Below are 21,340 nucleotides of genomic sequence, written 5' to 3'. Positions count from 1 at the left end.
CCATTAATGTTCCAGCCTTAGTTAGGGCGGTGCGGGCTATCCTACATGTTGAGGATGATGCGCCGGCTCCTAGGTCGAAGTTTCCTAATTTTAAAAAGGCCAAGGTGACCTCAACTGTGTTCCCCCTGTCTGATCAATTATCGGATCATATGGCGGCGGCCTGGCAATTACCTAGTAAGAGGTTCCATCCACAGAAGAGGTTGGCGGCGAACTATCCTTTTCCTGAAGCTCATTGCAGGAAATGGGAAACTCCGCCGGCGGTGGATTCCCACGTTACCCGCTTGATCAAAAGCGCGACGCTGCCATTGCCGTCTATCTCCTCTTTGAAGGATCCCACGGACAGGAAGGTGGAGACTTGTTTAAAGTCCATTTATTCTCTTTCCGGGGCGGTGGCTCGCCCGTCCATGGCTATCTCCTGGGTGGCTAAAGCCATTGAGGCATGGGCCAATGCCTTGGAGGATACCTTTCCTGATGAGGCTCCGGATATCCAGAGAGCGTTAGTGGGACAGATGCGGGATGCAGCTTCCTATATTGGGGAAGCGTCTTTGGATGCCAGCCTGCTCACTTCTAGGGTGTCGGCTGCAGCGGTGTCTGCTCGGCGCTCCCTGTGGCTGAGGTCCTGGAGGGCTGATGCAGATTCAAAAAAGGGTCTGGAGGCCTTGCCTTTTAATGGTGATTTACTATTTGGTCCGGATTTGGACAGAATAGTGGATACTTTGGCTAAGTCCAAGTCGGCTTTTCTCCCTTCGGCCTCTGCGCCGGCTAAAGTGAGGAGCTCTGCCTTTCGGTCCTTTCGGGTTCAGGGTAAGGCCAAGGGCCAGTCCTTCCCGAGACATTCGGCGACCAAGGCCGCACCCAAGCCCAAGAAGCAGGCATGGAGTGCTCGGCGCCCTTCTTCCAAGCAGGAGGATAAGCCTGCTGCCTGATGGGACGGGCCTCTCTCTGGGGGACCCCAGAGTGGGAGGCCGACTTCTCCAATTCGCCCAGTGTTGGCACAATACCACCACGGATGCCTGGGTTCGAGAAGTAGTCTCTCAGGGGTACGCCCTGTCTTTTCGGTTCAGGCCGCCCCACCAGTTTTTCTGTACGAGTCCTTCTCTGGACAAGACCAAAGCTGGTCAGATTCAGGTAGCTATAGAATCCTTGCTACAAGCAGGGGTCATTGTTCCCGTTCCGCAGTCTCAGCGCGGGACGGGGTACTATTCTACTCTGTTTCTGGTACAGAAACCCAATGGTTCTCATCGCCCTATCCTGAATTTGAAGTCTCTGAACAGATACCTCAGAGTTCCCAGGTTCAGGATGGAAACGTTACGTTCCATCATTCTGGCGATGGAACCCGGGGATTATATGGTCTCCCTCGATATCCAGGACGCCTATCTCCATGTGCCCATAGCACCGGCACATCAGCGGTATCTGAGGTTTGCTATCCTGAACCATCACTACCAATTTCGGGCGTTGCCTTTTGGCCTTTCCACAGCTCCGAGGGTGTTCACCAAGGTGATGGCGGTTATGGCTGCCCACCTTCGGGGTCAGGGTCTACGTCTGTTGCCGTACCTGGACGATCTTCTGCTGCTGGCGAGCTCCCCGGAGGTGCTTCTTCGACATCTCCACCTGACCATTGCTTGTCTTCAAGCACACGGGTGGTTGATAAACTGGAAGAAGTCCACCCTGATTCCATCACAGCGGATGGCTCATTTAGGAGCCCTGCTGGATTCTCGTCAGCAGCGGATTTTCCTGACTCCAGAGAAGGTCTCCTCCCTGCAGCTGCGGATACACAGTTGCCTGAGCAGTTGCCGCCTGTCGGTCCATTCAGCTATGAGAGTTCTGGGGTCCATGGTGTCGACATTCGACATGGTGGAATTTGCCCAGTTCCATTCCCGGCCCCTGCAGGGGCTGATTCTATCGGAATGGAACGGGTTACCTCACCGGATCCGCTCTCAGATGCTGGTGTTGTCCGCGGAGGTTCGGCAGTCTTTGGCTTGGTGGCTTCAGACGGCGCATCTGGTCGAGGGGCGCCCCTTTTGGATCCCGGACTGGGTCCTGCTCACGACGGATGCCAGTCTTCGGGGTTGGGGGGCAGTGACCGGCTCATTATTGCTTCAGGGTCGTTGGTCCGCGGAAGAAGCACTTCTCCCCATCAACATCCTGGAACTGCGGGCTGTGTACAGGGCCCTGCAGTCGTCCGGCCCCGCTCTTCACGGAAGGGCGGTTCAGGTGCAGTCCGACAACGCCACCACGGTGGCGTACATCAACCACCAAGGGGGAACTCGCAGTCGGGCAGCAATGTCGGAGGTGTCTCGCATTCTTGCTTGGGCGGAGTGTCACGTTCCAGCGATCTCGGCAGTCTTCATTCCCGGAGTCCTCAATTGGGAGGCGGACTTCCTCAGCCGTCACGATGTGCATCCCGGGGAATGGTCGCTTCACCCAGAGGTGTTTCAGCTACTCGTGGACAGGTGGGGGCTGCCGGAGCTGGACTTGATGGCCTCCCGTCACAATCACAAGTTGCCCGTTTACGGGTCAAGGACAAGAGACGCAGGCGCCTGTCTGGTAGACGCTCTGTCGGTGAAATGGACGTTTCACCTGGCGTATCTGTTTCCTCCGATATCCTTACTTCCTCGGGTTCTGCGGAAATTCAAGCAGGACGGCGGCACGCTCGTGCTGGTGGCTCCGGCTTGGCCCAGACGTCCTTGGTACTCCGATCTGAGGTGCCTCTCCATCGACGCTCCGTACCTTCTTCCTCAGCGTCGGGACCTGTTGTCTCAGGGGCCCTGCCTTTACCCGGATCTGGGTCGGCTGTCTTTGACGGCGTGGCTCTTGAGACAGCCGTCTTGAGGTCTAGGGGTTTCTCCAGTTCAGTGATTGGTACCATGCTTAGGGCACGCAAGCCTGCTTCCGCGCGGATTTACCACAGGGTGTGGCGCACTTATTTTCAGTGGTGTGAATCCAGAAACTATGATCCGCAGGTGTTCCGGGTTTCCAGAATCTTGGAATTTCTTCAATCGGGTTTGGACCTCGGCTTACGCCTGGCCTCTCTGAAGGTTCATGTGTCTGCTTTGTCCGTGTGGTTTCAGCGACGGATTGCTATACTGCCAGATGTTTACACCTTTTTCCAAGGTGTTCTCAGGATCCAGCCTCCCTTCGTGCCTCCGGTGGCTCCGTGGGACTTGACGGTGGTACTGAGGGTCTTGCAGGGTCCTCCTTTTGAGCCGCTTGAGTCGGTGGAGCTCCAGTGGCTGACGTTTAAGACCATTTTTCTCCTGGCAATTGCTTCGGCCAGGAGGGTTTCAGAATTGGGGGCGCTTTCCTGTCGCCCTCCTCTTCTGATTTTTCACCAGGACAGGGCAGTGCTCCGCACGCGTCCTGAGTTTTTGCCCAAAGTGGTTTCAAAGTTCCACATTAATCAGGAACTTGTTGTGCCAGCTTTTCAGTCACCTGATCTTTCTGCTGGTGAGGCTTCCTTGGATGTGGTCCGGGCACTTAGAATCTATGTGGACCGGACTGCTTCGGTTAGGAAGTCGGATTCTTTGTTTGTCCTCTTCGGTTTTCACAAGAGGGGTTGGCCTGCCAACAAGCAAACGTTAGCCCGTTGGCTTCGTTCAGTTATTTGTGAGGCTTATGCGCAGGTGGGTTTACCTGTGCCAGCCTCTGTTAAGGCTCATTCCACTCGTTCTGTGGGTCCCTCTTGGGCTGCTAGACGTGGCGCCTCCGCTGTTCAGCTGTGTAAGGTGGCTACTTGGTCTTCAATTCAGACGTTTTTGAGGTTTTATGCGTTTGACACCTTCGCCTCTCAGGATGCATCCTTTGGGCGCCGGGTACTCCTTTCAGCACAGGAGCGTCCCCGCCCTTAGTTGAACTGCTTTGGGACATCCCCAAGGTCAACCCTGTGGACCCCCTATGGACCCTGAAGTAGAAAACAAGAGATATGGTAAGAACTTACCTTTGTTATCTCTGTTTCTACGAAGTCCATAGGGTCCACAGGGCGCCCGCCCTGACGCACCTGGCTTCAAATGGGCTGTGTGGCTGGTCACCGGTTTTCCGTCTCCCATTTCTGTGAGTATGGTTTCTTGTGTGTTCCAGTCTTCCTTCTCTCTGTTTAGTCTCCTCCTCCGGCCTTAGCTGCTTACCAACTGAGGTGCCTGTGGCCGGGGCGGGGTATAGAGGAGGACGGACCCAAGTGCATCCTGGGAGCAGCAAAGCTTTAACTGCGTGGTGCCCGTGGATCCAGATCCAGCTATACCCCAAGGTCAACCCTGTGGACCCTATGGACTTTGTAGAAACAGAGATAACAAAGGTAAGTTCTTACCATATCTCTTGTTGTTTTAAAAATTAAAGTTAGAAACTGATTGTTTGGTAATTTATCTCTATCCAAGGCTTAGTACATCTAACCCTGTAATTGAAATACAAATCAGAATGCTGAGACTGTGCTTCTCAGGTGAAACCATGAAGTGTGAAGCCACAGTAACACACGGATTGTTGGATGTTGCTGGCGCTAATTCGCCTACCCCAGATCCTGCTCTGTGCCAAAGGAATGTCGCCAATTCTCAATGAATCGATAGGTTGTATGCTCATGCATTTCAATTCAGCCCACAAAATGGCTGCCATTGCTGTGTATAGATGACGAGTACATACAAGGGAATGTAGTTGGCATCCCGATAGTCTGGATGCCAGCACTCAGAATGCTGGAGCTGGAATCCCTACATCAATCATAATCCCGGTGCCAGCATACCGACCGCTGAACATCTTGATGGTAAGTATTGGGTTTAGGGGGAGGGTTAGATTTAGGCACTAGGGGGAGGGTTAAGGTCAGGCTGTGGGGGGAGGGTTAGGGTTAGGCACTAGGGGGAGGGTTAGAGTTAGGCACTAGGGGAGGGTTAGGGTTAGGCACTAGGGGGAGGGTTAGAGTTAGGCACTAGGGGGAGGGTTAAGGTTAGGCTGCGGAGGGAGGGTTAGAGTTAGGCACTAGGGGGGAGGGTTAGGGTTAGGCTGCGAGAGGGGAATGTTACATTTAGGGGGTAGGGTTAGTGTTGGGATACTTGCCTGAAGGTGTCGGCATTCTCAACTAGCCAGGATTCCGGCATCAGCATCATGAGTGCTGGCAACCCCCATGTAAGTTTTTGACCATTTATAAATTACACTCAGTGATTCCCATTTAATTTAGTCAAAATTTGCTCTTATTGCTTTCAGTACATGACATCTATAGCGCTCACCCCCTCTATATATTAGGATAGACAAATTTCCTTTTTTATTTGCGCCCCGTAGTGTGGCCCCTAGCTAAGTATGTTTATTGTATAGCTTACCATGTATCCCACCCTACGTTTATTTTTATACACAAGTTTGTTTTACAATTTCCCTTACAATCTGATATAACATTAGCACCTGAACCTCTCCCCAGTGACAAGTGTGTGTAATGGGATCTTAGCAGTGTTATTTTGTGGCATTTGTGCTTTTCAATAAAACACAGTATGTATTCTACACATGACCTTTCCTTGTTCCCTTTAAAGGTTCCAAGACGCAGGTGGGCGCTGACACAGATAAGATAGATGTTGCTGATTTTTTACCACAGATCACGGAGAAGGATCAGCAGCCACAAAGCCCGAGATTGCCGACAGAGTCTGAAGAGGACTTTGTGTACAGAGGGTTCCCGGAGTGTAACAGTTTGTGCGCCAGTCCGGACTTCATAGAGGAAAATGAAGATTCCATTATGGAGTCACTAATGAATCAACGTGAGAACATGTCCATTTGTCCATCTGAGGTGTACAAGTGTGGCTCCGGCTGGTCCAGTGCATTTTATGGAGCGGAGTTGTTTGATCCTGACGTCCAGCATTATGTCAGCATCCTTGGAAGACAGAAAGACCATTGTTCCAAGAGCATAGAGGCCAAGAGGCTGGTAAGTGGCCTTCTTAATTATTGTTGCTCTGCCTACCATTGGTTGTGCTCTATTCAACCATAGAGGCGTAACCTCTCAATATAGAATATTTTACTACAAGGTGCTCATGGCTGTGTTGAAGCTTTTATCATAGCAGCCTAGGTGATAGTTCATGGTTCTCCACCATCAAAGGAAGCATCTCCTGTTGTGCACTAAGTCCTCCCCCCCCATATCTGATTGGCCCATAGTGCCCCACAGCAGGGATGGCCATCGATGGAGCAGCAATCAGTTGCACTTACTTAATGGTTCCATGCCACTGAAGGCCATCTATACTACTGAGAGTGATGCAGACAAAGTTTGGGTAGGTTTCGTTTAGATGGGGGATAGAGCAGTTCTTTGTTGGTGGGTGTGATTCAGGATTAGAGCAAGATCAAGAGCAGCCGATTTCTACCAATGTGCTATGGACCCTTTGGTACTCCTATATCATTTATATAAGTATTAAAGCCATGAGAGGTTGCCAGTGAGTATGGAACCCAACTGCAATCCGCAATATATGAGGCACAGGTGGACAGACGCACAAATAAGTATGAGTTGGTGTAAACCATGCTGACGGTGCAAAGCCGAATGCATCTCAATATGTGTACGGATCTGCATACGGGCAGAAATGCGTAGAGCAGTTTATGCCCAATTTGCAACCAACTGTGTAATTGGGCCTCTAGTGCTCTTCCTTGTAAATGGAAAGTAACTCTCTCGCTATGTCCTGTCCTTCTGCCTTCAGCGGGTCTCATGTCAGTCTGCTCTGGCGGAGCGTTGGGTCATTGGTTTACTAATTAGGTGCTTCCAGATTTAGGATCTTGTGTAATCCTCTTTTTTTCTTTCCTTCACCACCTGATGTAATTAAGCTCTGTACATTTCCATAATGAAAAGGTTATGTTTTATCTTGAAGGGGTAAATCCTGTAAAGCTCTATTACAAGTGAAGAATGATGATTATGTTTTTAAACTTGTGAAATTCAAACTTGTGTTTTATTCCTCCTTCCACAGGAACTTGAGCAACAGCTTATGATTGAAACTAAAAATTATAGGAAAACCATTAAACTTTACCAGAACTTGATGCCGAAAGGGAAGAAGAATAAAGGTAAGTGGCTGCTGAAGCCTTCTCCCAATTGAATATTCGTGTATGATCCAATTCTTCTACAGTATCTATTTGTTACATTTACTGAAGGTTAATGCTCTAATATTGCATTGATATGGAAATACCATATATACAGTGGGGTATCATGGGTACAGGGCATGGTGCACATGTGCCCAGGGAAACACTGTGCCCAGCACCCACCCCTCTGGCTACCCGTGTAGTGTCTCCCATCCCAATACTCGCCAGTGGCGCAATCTGCCCAGGAGCTAGCAAAGACTCTGGCACTATGGCAGAATCTCTTGTCGTTTCTTCTTAAGCGCCATTGTTCTGAATATGTAACTGGCAAGGTGGCGCTGCTGGCACCAGCTATACACATGGGCAGAGCCGTAACTAGAATTTTTGGTGCCCTGTGCCAGAAAGAGCATTGGCACCCCCCTCATTTTTCAAAGGGACATAATGCACCCAAAAAAGGGCCATGGCCTCATGGGGAAGGGCCAGGGAAGAGATAGGAGAGGCCAGGAGATGCTGGGGATGAAATAAGAGGAAGCTACAAGCAGGAATGATAATAAACAGAAATTTGACAGGCCCAAACAGCGCCCCCTGACCTGTGGTGCCCTGTGCGATGGCACCGGCCGCACTATCCTAGCTACGGCCCTGCACATGGGCACCCCCAGCTCTTAAAACGCCCCTGCATCTATGCTCGTGCTATTATTGCAACAATCGCAAATATATTTGAAACCTTTTCATTAGTTTATAGGACCTGCGGATATTTGGGATACCACCCTACTTTTATAATGCCACCCTTGCTTATAATACTAGTTTTGGCCTGTTTGTAAGTTATTATTTATTAGGAAGATTTAGTTCATTCATGACTTCAACATAACCATATCGTCCCTTGCAGTTTTATTTTATGATTAGTCCTGATTGACACAAATGTTCGTGATATCATTTCCAAACCGTACGCTATTTTCCACCATTTTGTATACTTTAATGTCTGCAGGTTCTGAAGTAAAAGAGTTGTTACCCAAGCTTAAAAGCCATTTGGAAGAAATGAAATCTAAGGTGCAGTTCCTCGAACTGGCCAAAAAATTACTTCAGGTGAGCACATTCTATTGTCCATAAAGAGTTGTATTAAAACAGAGTCTTCTGACTTAAACATATAGACGATCTCTGGCTGACAGATATTTTCTTATTTGAAGGTTGTACGCAACGTATCGAGAGTTTTCTGTTGTTACTAATGTATAGTATATGAAATACACAGATGGCTCTTGTAGAATGTAAGCTCTTACGAGCAGGGCCCTTTAAACTCTTGTGCTTCTCTTTACTTGCATCTACTCCTTACTCCCCACTAGGGTACCTAACACTTCGTTGCTTATGCTCTGTTGCTTATTTGGGTGTTATGGTCGTTAATGTAGCAAAGTATATTATCCATGTCATTGTATTGTGTTGTATTGTAAGGGGATGTAATCAGGAAGCCGACGGTCTAAATACCGACCGCAGCTTCCCGACTGTCTAATGCCGGCAAAGTACTAATGACAGACGTCGAAATCCCGACGCCTGTCATTAGACCTACGCCGGGAGCCCGACGCCCGCTATACTGAACGAAGGTAAGCTGGGCGGGCAGCCGCAGGGGGGGCGGTTAGGCTAGGGGCTCTCAGGGGGAACTTAGGGTTAGGCACCCCCCGGGAGGGTTAGCTTTAGGCTAGGGGAAGGGGGGGTAAGAGATAGGCACCCCCCCGGGAGACTAGGTTTAGGCTGCGGGGAAGGAGGGGTTAGGTTTAGGCACTTAAAGGGGGGTTAGGCAGGGGAAGTTAGGGTTAGGCACCCCTAAAGGAGGGTTAGGGGGGTGAATTAGGTTAGCAATACTTACCTTATTTAGCGATTGGGATCTTCACCCCTGCCAGGGTTCCGCTGTCAGGATTAATACCTACTACACCCATTGTAAGTCACTGGCCACGTATTTGTTTATGTACTTTGTAAGGTGCTGTGGAACACTTATGGTGCCATAATAATATTATATAAAACACATTGTGCCTGAATTATTAATTATTTGCGTTAGTAACACAAAGTATGGGCTGAAGTTTTCGAACTATTCATAGGATCTCATTTTGAGTTCATCGCATTAATATTACACTCCTCAATGATGAAGCTTGTCGCCTTCAGATCCTAATCTTTGATCTTTTCTTTTTTCTATCTAAATGAAGGTTTCTTATGCAGAACAGTGGGGGCTTGAGTCACGGGACCTTCCTACGGTAGCAAACCTTGCTGGTCTTGAGTCTCTGAGCTCCTCCGAGGATGATGCCTTTTTGCTTGTATATAATGAAAAAGGCCATAACCGGGACAACACATCTACAAATCTACAAGCTGGAACAACTCTTGGGCTACTGGCCCACCTCTACTCGAGGTACATTAGAAACTTCATAACAAAATGTAGCCTGTATACCTTTAAACACTGGTTTTCACAATCGTCCTATTAATGGGGGGTTTTTTTAACTTATTTTTATTCAGAAAGGAGCAAATAAGGATAGTACACAAATCGTACAATAACCTATATAGTACAATTAGAAAATACAATGTTTGGCAATCGGCAGAATCATGAAATATATAGTAAAACAGCAATGTATGCATTTCAAATCTTAAATAAGATAAATAAATTATATCTGAATCAACATCAACAGGCGTGGCAGGCAGCTCCGTTAAATTGGACTGTGGCAGCAGACTCTGGCAAATTAATTGGTGCATCTTCTAGCAGTATTCTAGTTTCGTACCACTGAGTGGAGTGAAAGCACTTATGCAATTGAGTCTCAGGGGTCTAGTTACTAAGCAGTGTTAGGATACAGAGTGAAAAGTGATAAGGTGCCAGCCAATCGGCTCCTAACTGCCATCTCACAGGCCGTGTTTGAAACATGACAGTTGGGAGCTGATTGGCTGGCACCTTATCACTTTTCACTCTGTCTCCTAACACTGCTTAGTAAATAGACTCCATAATGTCTTCTGACAAGGAATCTATAAATCCCTCCCATTTGTGAAATCCTATTAATGATTAAACGTCAAATGGATGCAAATTGGGATGGTCCAGCCCTTGACCGATGCATTGGCCAACTGATCATCCCCACTTACCAATTACCACTTGTTATGTCTGGCTAGACATCACAATTGGATGGGCATAAATGTTCCCGCCCAGATGTGATGTCATTGCCAGCGGTTCCTGCAGCCAGCATAACTGGTCGGTCTTTAGCCAATACACACAGTCAGATGTGCACAATATATCTTTCAGATATATCACGACAGCACAGCAGATGCAATAGATCTGCGAACGACATTGATCACAGATATATTATGTGTGTACACCGCTGCAGATACACTGAATTAATATATGTTTTACCAGCTGTACTCCGCATTAGTGTGTTCATGAGATTGAAAGGTACTAACTTCTAAAGAAGAGCACATTTTGTAGATTATACTCCTTTATTGATTGAGCATTATTAGTAATATAACACAACTCGCTGCATTATCACTTAATGTCACATGTCTGAACCTACAGTATACACTAAAGCAATCAGGTGGTAACCAACTCCAGTTACTTCTCTATTGTAGACTTCTTTAAGTACTGTAGAGGTAATATATAAAATATACCTTTTTATGGGATATTTTATATATCATACAGTGCTTTCAAGATTAGTGGATTGAAAAGAAGGGGGGGAGGTGATGGTTTTTATGCGATATCGACAAGACCACTGCAAACTTTATACTGAATCACTTTATACAGGTGTGTAACTCCTCTGACCACGTACGGTAGCCATCACGTGCAGTGTAGACCCCAAACTATTTCACTAAAAGAGCAGAGTCTGATTTTAATGTTTTCTTGATGATTCTTACCCCCTTCGCCATTTAGGCTTGTCTCTCCCCTGTGCTTGGTCTTTATTGTTCCTTTTTGGACTGGTTACTTTGCAACATCAGTATCAATAATCTGATTATACGGCACCACACAAAGTATACCTTGATTTTTTTTTTTTTTTACAGAATATTTAAAATTTTCAGAAAATAGCATTCATTTGCCTGCACCTCCTGACACCGCGAAGAAAGTGTGCCCAAAATCACCAAAAAACAGTTTGCACTGTCTTGAATAAAATCTAGATAACGTATAGAAATAACATGGGTAGCCCAACAAGGCACACCATTGTGAAAACTATCAAACCTAGCACATGAAATGAATGGATCTCTCAGAGCCAGGATGGGGGGAGCCTGACTCTTCTGTAGTGTCAGGTCACCAGACAATAGCTACAAGAGGGGCACAACATTTGTAATAGGGGACTATCCTCTTTCAAATGTGGGGTTCACATAGTATATTGGAGCCAGTATGGGCATTATACACCCCAACCCCTTCCCTGGGTTGCTTTAATTCTTTTTACAATAGTATTGGTAACACTGCACTCCCTCCAGAAGCTAAATAGCTGCTGTAATTGAAGGTGTCCGGCCTTCTAAACAAGTAATAATGGGGTGGTTACAGCACTAATGTGGGGATGGGGGTGGGGGGGGGCTTATGTAGAATCAGGGTCGAAGGTGTTGTTGTACCTGTACTGATGGGAATAATGGAGTTAGACTGAATGTGGGTATAAAACTTGTTATTGTAGACACAGTGCTACCACATAAAGCGAGATATTTTCCAATAAGTGTGGTCCTATTTGGAGCACTCTTTGTAGTGCATCACGTATGTAATGGATGTATCCTATTGATAAGGAAATTCTTTCAATGCCCTCTCTGAATAAATAACTTGTTTTGCACTGACTTCTCCTAAGTTACCTTGATTACATACATATGGGGCAACACAGAAATGCCTTCCCTGACATGATCTCCATCCATTATATAGTCCTACTGACTTAGGCATGTCACATGATTATACTTTTGTCATTCCGATGCCATGTAATGCCTGTAATTTGGGACTGTTCACTACATTTAACAAAAGTGCATGTCCGTGCCTGGAATTACATTTCTACTTCAGGGTCCATAGGGGGTCCACAGGGTTGACCTTGGGGTATAGGTTGGGAACCAAATCCGGGCACCACGCAGTTAAAGCTTTTAGCTCCCAGGATGCACTTGGGTCCACTCTCCCTATAACCCCACCCCCAAGCCAGAGGCACCTCAGTTTAAGTTGGTGCCCGGCCGGAGTCGGGTCACCGTTTAGTGCAGTGGGGAGCTGATTAGCAGCCCCTAAGCTTTATTTTTTCTAAAGGACAAAGTTTTTTTTTATTTTTACTTTGGATTCTTCAGAGCGGCAGCGTCGGACTGTCCATAGGACGTCTAAGCTGCCACTCCGTCACCCCGCTGGCGCTGAGACGCCAGTACAGATCTGGGGATCTCAGTGGAACCCCAGAGTCTGTACTAGCTGGACTCTGCGGGCACCCAGGACTGCTGCCGGATCCACGGGGAGCAGGTAAGGCGCGGGTCACCGCTTGCGGTGATCCGCGCATTTGAAATGCAGTCCTGTGCCTCCGGTCTCTGGGGACAGACCGGAGGCGCCGGCAGTGGTGGCGGGCCCCCCATACCCCGTGTGTCCACTAGACCACCAGGGACTTAGTGTTCGGTGCAGGGAGCCGGCGTCCCGGGGGTTAATAGCCGGCCAGGGGAGGCAGCCTTCCCTGTTACAGCGGCTCCTCCCTCAGCACAGCGCGCCTTTCAGTATCCATAGTCTGGCGTCGCTGAGCTGCTTCCTCCGCGGGCCACGCTTCCTCTGAGTTCTCCAGCGGCCATTTCTCTGTGGTGCAGCAGAAATCTCCGGAGATGGCAGTTGGTCCAGTCCCCCTGCGTACCTCACCATCAGGTCAGTGTACACAGCGCTGTAGCCTTCCCAGACACTGAATCTGGGTAAGTTGCATGCAGTGTAATAGTGCAGTATATTATATGACATGTTTATGTATATATCTGCATTGTATGTGACTTATGCTAGTGCTGACTGTACTTTATTCTCTCACCTGTCAGTGTATATCTATCCCTTTTCCTTATCTGCCCTAATACATCTGTACTTGGGGTGGTTCTGAGACCTCACATTTATATACTTGTTAATATTTGTGAGGTTTGTCACATACTGTTGCGTGCTGCACGTTGCCATATTTTGAGTGGAACTGTGTGTTGCATACGCTGAAAATGGGTCCCTGCAGCTAATTTTTAGTATCAGTCAGGACCAGTATAGCGCTGCTTGATCGCAAGGCTTGGTCAGATATGTCTGACCAGGAGATAGAGCGTTATACTGCACCCATTTTTATTATCCTGCAAGCCATGTGCTGCAGGTGTTAGTGCGGAGGATTTAACTCTTAAAGGGTTCTGTATGTGGCGTCATCGGGTGCCGGCCCCTTTCATGACCCCCTTGGGCGGTTTGTTTTCTCGGGATCCTCTCAATTGCGGATCGCCGGGCGGGCCCCATTGTTGTACCTCACTTGGGGTTACTTCACCATACTGCCCTTTTTCATCTCAGGGTATCTGCAGTTTCTTGCACTCTTCCCCTGTGACACAGACTCGCTCCCTGCAGGGGTTTTTCGTGTATATGAATTGTCCCTGGTGCCACAATAGTTTGTCATGCCCCTAGCAGGGATTACCACAACAGCCACCCTGGGTGGATGTCGTTTTTCTACGAAACGCAAATTGGCGTGGTTGACGCCCTGTGGTTACTTCCCAGTTGGCTCTGCCGTGAACTGGATACTGTTTTGGACTCTTTCCCTCTTACATGGGGGGAAGCCTATTTCAAGTATTATTATCCCTGCTTTAGGGCTGGTAGCAGGTCCATTCTGGTTAGAGTGAATGTTGACCTACACCTGTATCATACACCCTCAGTATTACGTGCCTTCTGGTTCCCTGTTGCTGACTAGCGGGTGGATCGCATGGCGGGACTCTGGCTGTTGCCAGATATGAGGTATTACAACAGTGTTTGGCCTCCTGTCCCAAATTCCCTGAGGGTCATCACGAGCCCCTCCTGGGGTGGATGGGCGTGTTACTCGTCGGATTACAGATGTTACTACGCATCCCATTCCTGCGTGGTCGGATTCTTCCGATCCGTAGGTGGTAACTCAGCCTGAAATCGGTATACTCGCTTTCAGGGGTTGTTACCCATCCTACCATGTCTATAGCATGGTTGGTTAATACTATTGCATACTGAGCTGATGCATTTGTAATGTTTTTTCCCCTCCAACACGTCTGGGGTTCAAATGTATTTGGTCGCTCACGTAATATATGCAGTTGTCATAGGTGGACATGCCTATATTGGATACCAGTCTCCTAACTTTCAGAGTTCCGGCTGCGACGGTATCCTCCGTAATACCCTATGGCTGCGCTCTGGGAATGCAGAGGTGCAGATACCATCTATAGGGTGGATCTTGTTGGGTCCTGACCTTGACAGTGGCAGTACAAATTTCCCGCCTTCAGCTATGCCCACTACAGGGCCTCAGACTAAGTCTATTAAGTCTTTTTGTCCTCTGGGTCAGCCTAAAGGTCTGTTTCTTCATAGACTGTCGGCCTTTACAAGGGCCGACATATCCAGTACCGAGCAGGCTTGGACTGCCAGCCGATCCTGCTTCTGAACCTACGGATATATCTTCAGCCTGACGAGACAGGCCTACCACTGGGAGATGGCGATTTTCTCAGTTCGCCCGGTACTAGTGTCTAGTTGCCACGGCTACGTGGGTAGGAGGGTACACCCTCTCTTTGCTTCGGCGGCCTATTTCCATGTGATGGTTCGCAGGCCCTTATTTGGATCCGAACAGGGCCTTACAAATCCAGAAAGCTATACAGTTGTTGCGGTAAGCGGAGCTAATTGAGCCATCCCCACTTTCTCAGCGAGGGACTGGTTGTTCTGCTTTCTTTCTGGTGCGGTGGCTGAATGGTCCTCTTTGGCCTATTCTCTGTCTCAATTCCCTGAACCAGTTCCTAAAGCTACCTGGGCTCAGGAGGCAATCCCTATGCTCCATCATACTATGTTTGGAACCTGGGGACTTTATGGTATCACTGGATATACAGGACGCGTGCCTATGGGTACTTACAGAGACCTTGCCTCAGCATGGACTGAGGTTTGCTGTATCACAGCACTTACGATTTTTCGGGCTCTGCCTGTTGGGACTGTTCTCAGCCCCACAGGGGTTTACCAGCGTTTTGGATTTTCTGACAGTTCTTCTGTTCAGTATATCCCAATGCTCCTGTACCTAGATGGCCTCCTGCTCTTAGCAGGATCACCGGGGTACTTTACAGCCGGGTCAGGTTGACTGTGGCTTCTTCAGGGTGCAGACGTTTAATCAATGGGGAAAAAGTCCTCCCTGCATCCCTCTTTGGGTATTCTTCACCTAGGAGCCCTGCTGGATTCTCAGAATCTGCGAATTCTTCTGGCGTAAAACGGCATCTCCACTCTTCCATTAGGAGTACATGGATGTCTGCGCAGTCGACATATGTCTTTACACTCTGGGATGCACGGTCCATTATTCAGTGTCTGCCTTTGGAAGGGTGGAATGGGCTTAGTTCCATTCCAGGCCTTTCCGTAATTGGCTTATCTCCAGATGGAACAAGTTTTTTCTGTCTGATCACTGTTCAAACGATGATGCTCTCCCCGGAGGCAAGTCGGTCCCTTTTCGGGTGACTATGGCCATCTCGTCCAGGGTATTCTTTGCTAAGGACAGTGGGCCTGATTCAGACCCACTCGCGAGCGGCTGTCCGCTCGCAAGTGGGTCGATGTTCTGGACTGAGCATGCGCACGACGGAGGGAGCTCCGTTGTGCGCATGCGCCAGACGCGACGAGCGCAGGAAAGTCCTTCGCTCGTTGTGTCCGATCAAAGGGGGCGTGCTGTCAATGTTGATTGACAGCGCGCCCCCTTTGGTAGGCGTGCCGGGGGCGTGCCTCCCTGACGGGGGCGTTCCCACGGGAACGCCTCCCGTCAAAAGCCGGCCCACTGACATCACTAGTGATGTCAGTGGGAGTGATTTTGGCTCTGATAGAGCCAAAATCACTCCGGAGCTTGCGGTTGAAAACCTCAACCGCAGGCTCCGGCTCGCAATTTCGATGGTCGCGATGGTCTCGACCATCGCGGCCATCAAAATGCACGCTCGTGTAGCCTGTGGGTGGTGACCCACAGCTATACGAGCGTCCAGAAGGACGCTCCATTTTCATGGAGGCCGGCCCTCATTCAGAGCGTGCGCTCTGCTCAGAGCGTACGGCTCTGAATGAGGGCCAGTGTCTGGTTCGCATCCATTTCAGTGCAGTTGGATGTCTGTCGATTCCACCCTGTCAATTAACTTGTTGGAACTTTAGCCTGTCTTGGGCCTTCACTCTGGCATAGCCCTTGTTTCCCGGTGAACCTGAAAAAGTTCAGTCCGACAGGGTCAGAACAGTGGCTTCCTTTTTAGCAATACTGTTCGTTGGGTGGCAATGTCAGGTATGTCATACATTCGGACATTGTCTGAGGGTCTCCTCCCGACCATCTCGACAGTGTTCATTTCAGGTGCTCTCCATTGGGAAGCGGGAGTCCTCAGCCGTCACGACGTGCATCCCTGGGACTAGTCTCTTCCCCAAGAGAGGTTTCATCTCCTGGTGAGCAGGGGGGGGCCCTCCTGAGGTGACCCTCACGGCCTTCTGACTCTATCACACTATGGTGTTGCAGTCCAACTCTGGGGATTCTGAAGCAACCTTCAGTGACTCTTTGTCGGTGAAGTGGTTCTTCCAATTTGCGTACCTATGTTTTCCGGTCTCTATTCTTTCTCGAGGGAAGTGTTTCAATCGAGACGGAGATGCTTTCCTGCTGGTGGCTTCTGATTGCCCCAGATGTCAGGGGTACTTGGTTTTTCGGAGTCTCTCCATCGATACTCCATTCCTGATGCTTCACTGCCCAGACCTGTTGTCTCAGGGTCCTGGGGTTGGCCTTGGTCCTGCTTTGTCTTTGACTGCGTCCCTACAGTGGTCTTACGGCTTCCCTGGCTTTGTCATCGTTGGAATGATTAGATCACATGGATCAGCTTTTGCTGGGACCTACCACAAACTGTGGCAGCCATAATTCTTATGGTATTATACCTGTCGATACGATCCTCTGGTGTCCAGGATTTCCAGATATTCTGGCATTCCTTCCGGCTGGCTTGGGTTTCACCCTCGGCCTGGCCTTCCTGACAGTGCGGATCTTTACACTGTCAGTATTATTAAGATATGGAATTGCTCCGCTCTGGTCTCCAGTTCATCCTTTGGAGTGTTTTCTGGATTATGCCTCCATTTGTCCTCCCTAGGGACTCCTTGGGGGTTAGTAGTGGTTCTTCGTTAACTCCGGGGAAAGTTAATGGAACCGCTGGTTGTGATAGCCATTACATGGTCTATTGGTTTGGCTTTCTCTCTTTCTCTCAGGGAGTTTATATCAACCAGGTGAGTGTCGGAATTGGGACCGTTCTCATGTGGCTCCCTCTTCTGGAGGGCATCATGTCAGGGTGTGAGTTGCTCTCACCTTGTGTTTCTTAGTGATTTTTAGGTTCCATATTAGTCTGGAACTTATGGTGCGGCCATTCAGTCCCCAGTCCTCTCGGCTGGTGTGGCCTCATTGACTGTGGTCCGGCCTCTGTGGATTTATGTGATCCGTTCAAGTTCCTGACGGAAATCGGACTCCTTATTGGTGGTCTGAGATTTCTGGTTTTTACAGGAAAGGATGGCCGGCCTATGGCCAAATGTTGGCTGGACGGCCTCGTATGTCTTCTTCAGGGGCCTACCCATGGGTAGGCCTTTCTGTTGTTGATGCTTGTTTTTTCTCGGGCCATGTAACCCTCGTGGGTGGCTCGCTGTGGCGCCTTGGCTGTTTTGCATTGCTAGGTGGCCACGTGGTCTTCTGTCCACACCTTTTTAAGGTTCTAGGCATTGGTTTCCTTTGCCTCTCAGGATGCTTCCTTTTTGGCGGCGGATTCACCTCTCAGCACAGGAGCGTCCCCACCCTTGGTTGAACTGCTTTGGGACATCCCCAAGGTCAACCCTGTGGACCCCCTATGGACCCTGAAGTAGAAAACAAGAGATATGGTAAGAACTTACCTTTGTTATCTCTGTTTCTACGAAGTCCATAGGGTCCACAGGGCGCCCGCCCTGACGCACCTGGCTGCAAATGGGCTGTGTGGCTGGTCACCGGTTTTCCGTCTCCCATTTCTGTGAGTATGGTTATCGAGTGTTCCAGTTTTCTCTCTCTTTTTCTCTCCTCCTCCGGCCTTTGGCTACTTACTAACTTAGGTGCCTCTGGCTTGGGGGTGGGGTTATAGGGAGAGTGGACCCAAGTGCATCCTGGGAGCTAAAAGCTTTAACTGCGTGGTGCCCGGATTTGGTTCCCAACCTATACCCCAAAGTCAACCCTGTGGACCCTATGGACTTCGTAGAAACAGAGATAACAAAGGTAAGTTCTTACCATATCTCTTGTTTTCCTGTGGCTTGCCTCACTATATAAAATAATAGTCTCTCACATATGGATATTACAGTATTATTCTGCAAATAGAAATATAAGCTTGGATGTACAAAGATTTATTACAGTGTCTCCTTTCCATAAATCTCAGTCTGATCATCGCCAGTGTCCTACAGTCAGGCCAGGAGGGATTACCGGAGAATGGAATTCTATTACTGCTACGATGACACCTGACTTGCAATATTTAGTCGGGTTGTTCTTCGTGCATGTTCAGTTGATTGTTATTCTGCAAAGTGTGTGATTTTTATTTTCTTCTTTCTCTTTAGCAAATTTACATTTATTGCCATAGAAAGGAAGCTTACCCATAGACTTCACTATAACAATTAAACTAGCGAAATAAATGTAATTTAGCAAGCAATACGTTTTGAAATGGACGCACTTAAGATTGCATTGCCTCACTTAGCCAGCTACTGAAGCATAAAGGGTTTCCAAATGAAGTTTTCTGTCTTTAGAATGTCCATTCAAGCTCTGTAAAAGCTGTACCTAATTTACTTAAATGTACAGAATATGTTAAGGCATTTACAACAAACTAATGACTCATTTTCCTGCACTACAAAGAGCTTTGTTGTAGCTGTATTCCTCCTAATGATGAGTTTCAGCTTCTTTAGTGTGTTTATGTTTTTGTCCTAGGAATGCAGTTTTGGATGGATACGTCCAGCAGTTGCTCTACTCCTTCCGCTACTTCTGTTCCCAGGAAGATCTTCTGCAGTTTCTTGTTGACAGAATAAATAATACTCTGCCAAGGTATTGCCTCTATTAATTAAAATAAATTGAAAACCTTCATGCTACTTGCTAAGGGCAATTCATTTTATAGAGGTTTTGTTTTCATCTCTGCCCTACATGTGCCCTTGGTGACAGAGGGAGGGGGGACATCACACTGTTATCCCCACCCATGGGCCGTGCTATGAAACAACAGCCCCTGGGGGCTGAGGGATGTGGCTGTTTTTTTTTTTTTTTCTCATAGCAGTCACTAATGCTGCGTGTAATATATAGAGGTCACCAATGCTGTCTGTAGCTTATGGCGGTCACCAATGCTGTCTGTAGCTTATGGAGGTCACCAATTCTGTCTGTAGCATATGGCGGTCACTAAGTCTGTCTGTAGCATATGGCGGTCACGAATGCTGTCTATAGCATATGTCTGTGCTGACTTCTAGATGTATGGGAATGATTCATATGGGAAAGCTACAGGTGAGATACTGAAATGGTAATGGGTGGACATCACAATGGAATAAAGACATGAGAAACAAAGTTAGAGGACAAATATATGGGAATGCTGAGTATGGTGCGCCTGGGAAGAAATGCTCTATATTGTATGGGAATGTTATATACAACATATATGCATAAAGATGAGACCCTACCTACAGATTAGCATATCTATAAAACAGGGACTAAAATCAGAACACTGGTTCATCTGAATGATCGCATTTGTGTGCTGTGTATTTCAATTGTATCATCTACTGTATGTTGAGCTGTTGTACACTATATTGACTGTGTGTAAACTTTATATGTTGCAAGTTTGTGTGAGTATCTAATTGATATATACCGTCTTGATGCAGTAAATTTAGTGTGGTTGTTATGAATAGGTTGATGTTTAATTGGTAAAGAATCTGGGTAATTGTGTTCTAAAGGCCAGTACACTAGACAATATCTAGTGTGTACCGGCCTCGTACGTGATGGGCCCGGATCGGACGACATATCATCTAGTGTGTACCCAGCATTCGAGTACCGAGGTAACAAATGTATAATAAATTCTTTAGTAAGTTGAATATAATTGTATTTTTGGAGGACTGACAGTGTACAGATATCCTATATTGGGCATGGGTATTACTTTCTAGATTCTGTATCATCCTTTAACACACGTTAATCAATCAAAGTTGCCTAAACCTGGAAATATCATGATCTCTCTTTGTAGGGGTGTGGTATATTTTGTTGATATTCATCATGGCGACCTGAGAATATCAACATGGTCGTAATGGCGACACACAGTATGTCGACATTGACACGACAAAATCCATCATGGCGACACTAATGTAATGTTGACATGTTTAGAAGGTCGATAAAACTTCCCTGGTGCTTGTGACTACCCCTAACCCCTCTCCTGCTAGTGCCTAACCCTAATCTCCACTCCCATAGTCTAATCCTCCCCTAGTGCCTAACCCTAATCTCCACTCCCATAGCCTTATCCTCCCCTAGTGCCTAACCCTAATCTCCACTCCTATAGCCTAATCCTCCCCTAGTGCCTAACCCTAATCTCCACTCCCATAGCCTAATCCTCCCCTAGTGCCTAACCCTAATCTCCACTCCCATAGCCTAATCCTCCCCTAGTGCCTAACCCTAATCTCCACTCCCATAGCCTAATCCTCCCCTAGTGCCTAACCCTAATCTCCACTCCCATAGCCTAATCCTCCCCTAGTGCCTAACCCTAATCTCCACTCCCATAGCCTAATCCTCCCCTAGTGCCTAACCCTAATCTCCACTCCCATAGCCTAATCCTCCCCTAGTGCCTAACCCTAATCTCCACTCCCATAGCCTAATCCTCCCCTAGTGCCTAACCCTAATCTCCACTCCCATAGCCTAATCCTCCCTTAGTGCCTAACCCTAATCTCCACTCCCATAGCCTAATCCTCCCCTAGTGCCTAACCCTAATCTCCACTCCCATAGCCAGTATAGTCCCCAAGTGTCAGACATTTTTTCTAAGCACTGGGCAAGCAGTGAACCTCAATAGGTTATAAGTCATTAGAGAAAATAAATGTCTATATAAATAAGGGGTGGAGAGGGCATGCGCCTAATAGTGTGATAAACCAATAATGTGCGTACCACATAAAAAATCTTTAAGGCTTATCTGAGACTTTGTGCAGTATTCAGTACACGCCGATGACGTCATTTTCGCC

General features: G+C 47.9%; 1 protein-coding gene across 1 annotated transcript in view; it reads left to right on the top strand.

Annotated features, from left to right (window-relative positions):
• Window positions 1-21,340, top strand: part of KNDC1 (kinase non-catalytic C-lobe domain containing 1) — a 134,413-nt gene that overhangs the window by 94,504 nt on the left and 18,569 nt on the right. The window contains exons 17-21 of the mRNA XM_088476932.1: window positions 5,502-5,887; window positions 6,909-7,002; window positions 8,000-8,097; window positions 9,204-9,403; window positions 19,080-19,193. Coding sequence (XP_088333058.1) covers window positions 5,502-5,887; window positions 6,909-7,002; window positions 8,000-8,097; window positions 9,204-9,403; window positions 19,080-19,193 — 892 coding nt within the window. The remainder of the gene's footprint in view (window positions 1-5,501; window positions 5,888-6,908; window positions 7,003-7,999; window positions 8,098-9,203; window positions 9,404-19,079; window positions 19,194-21,340) is intronic.

Source organism: Taudactylus pleione, unplaced genomic scaffold, assembly GCF_031769625.1.
Source record: "Taudactylus pleione unplaced genomic scaffold, aTauple2 ptg000198l, whole genome shotgun sequence".
NCBI lineage: Eukaryota > Metazoa > Chordata > Amphibia > Anura > Myobatrachidae > Taudactylus > Taudactylus pleione.
This window is presented reverse-complemented; position numbering and strand designations above follow the sequence as displayed.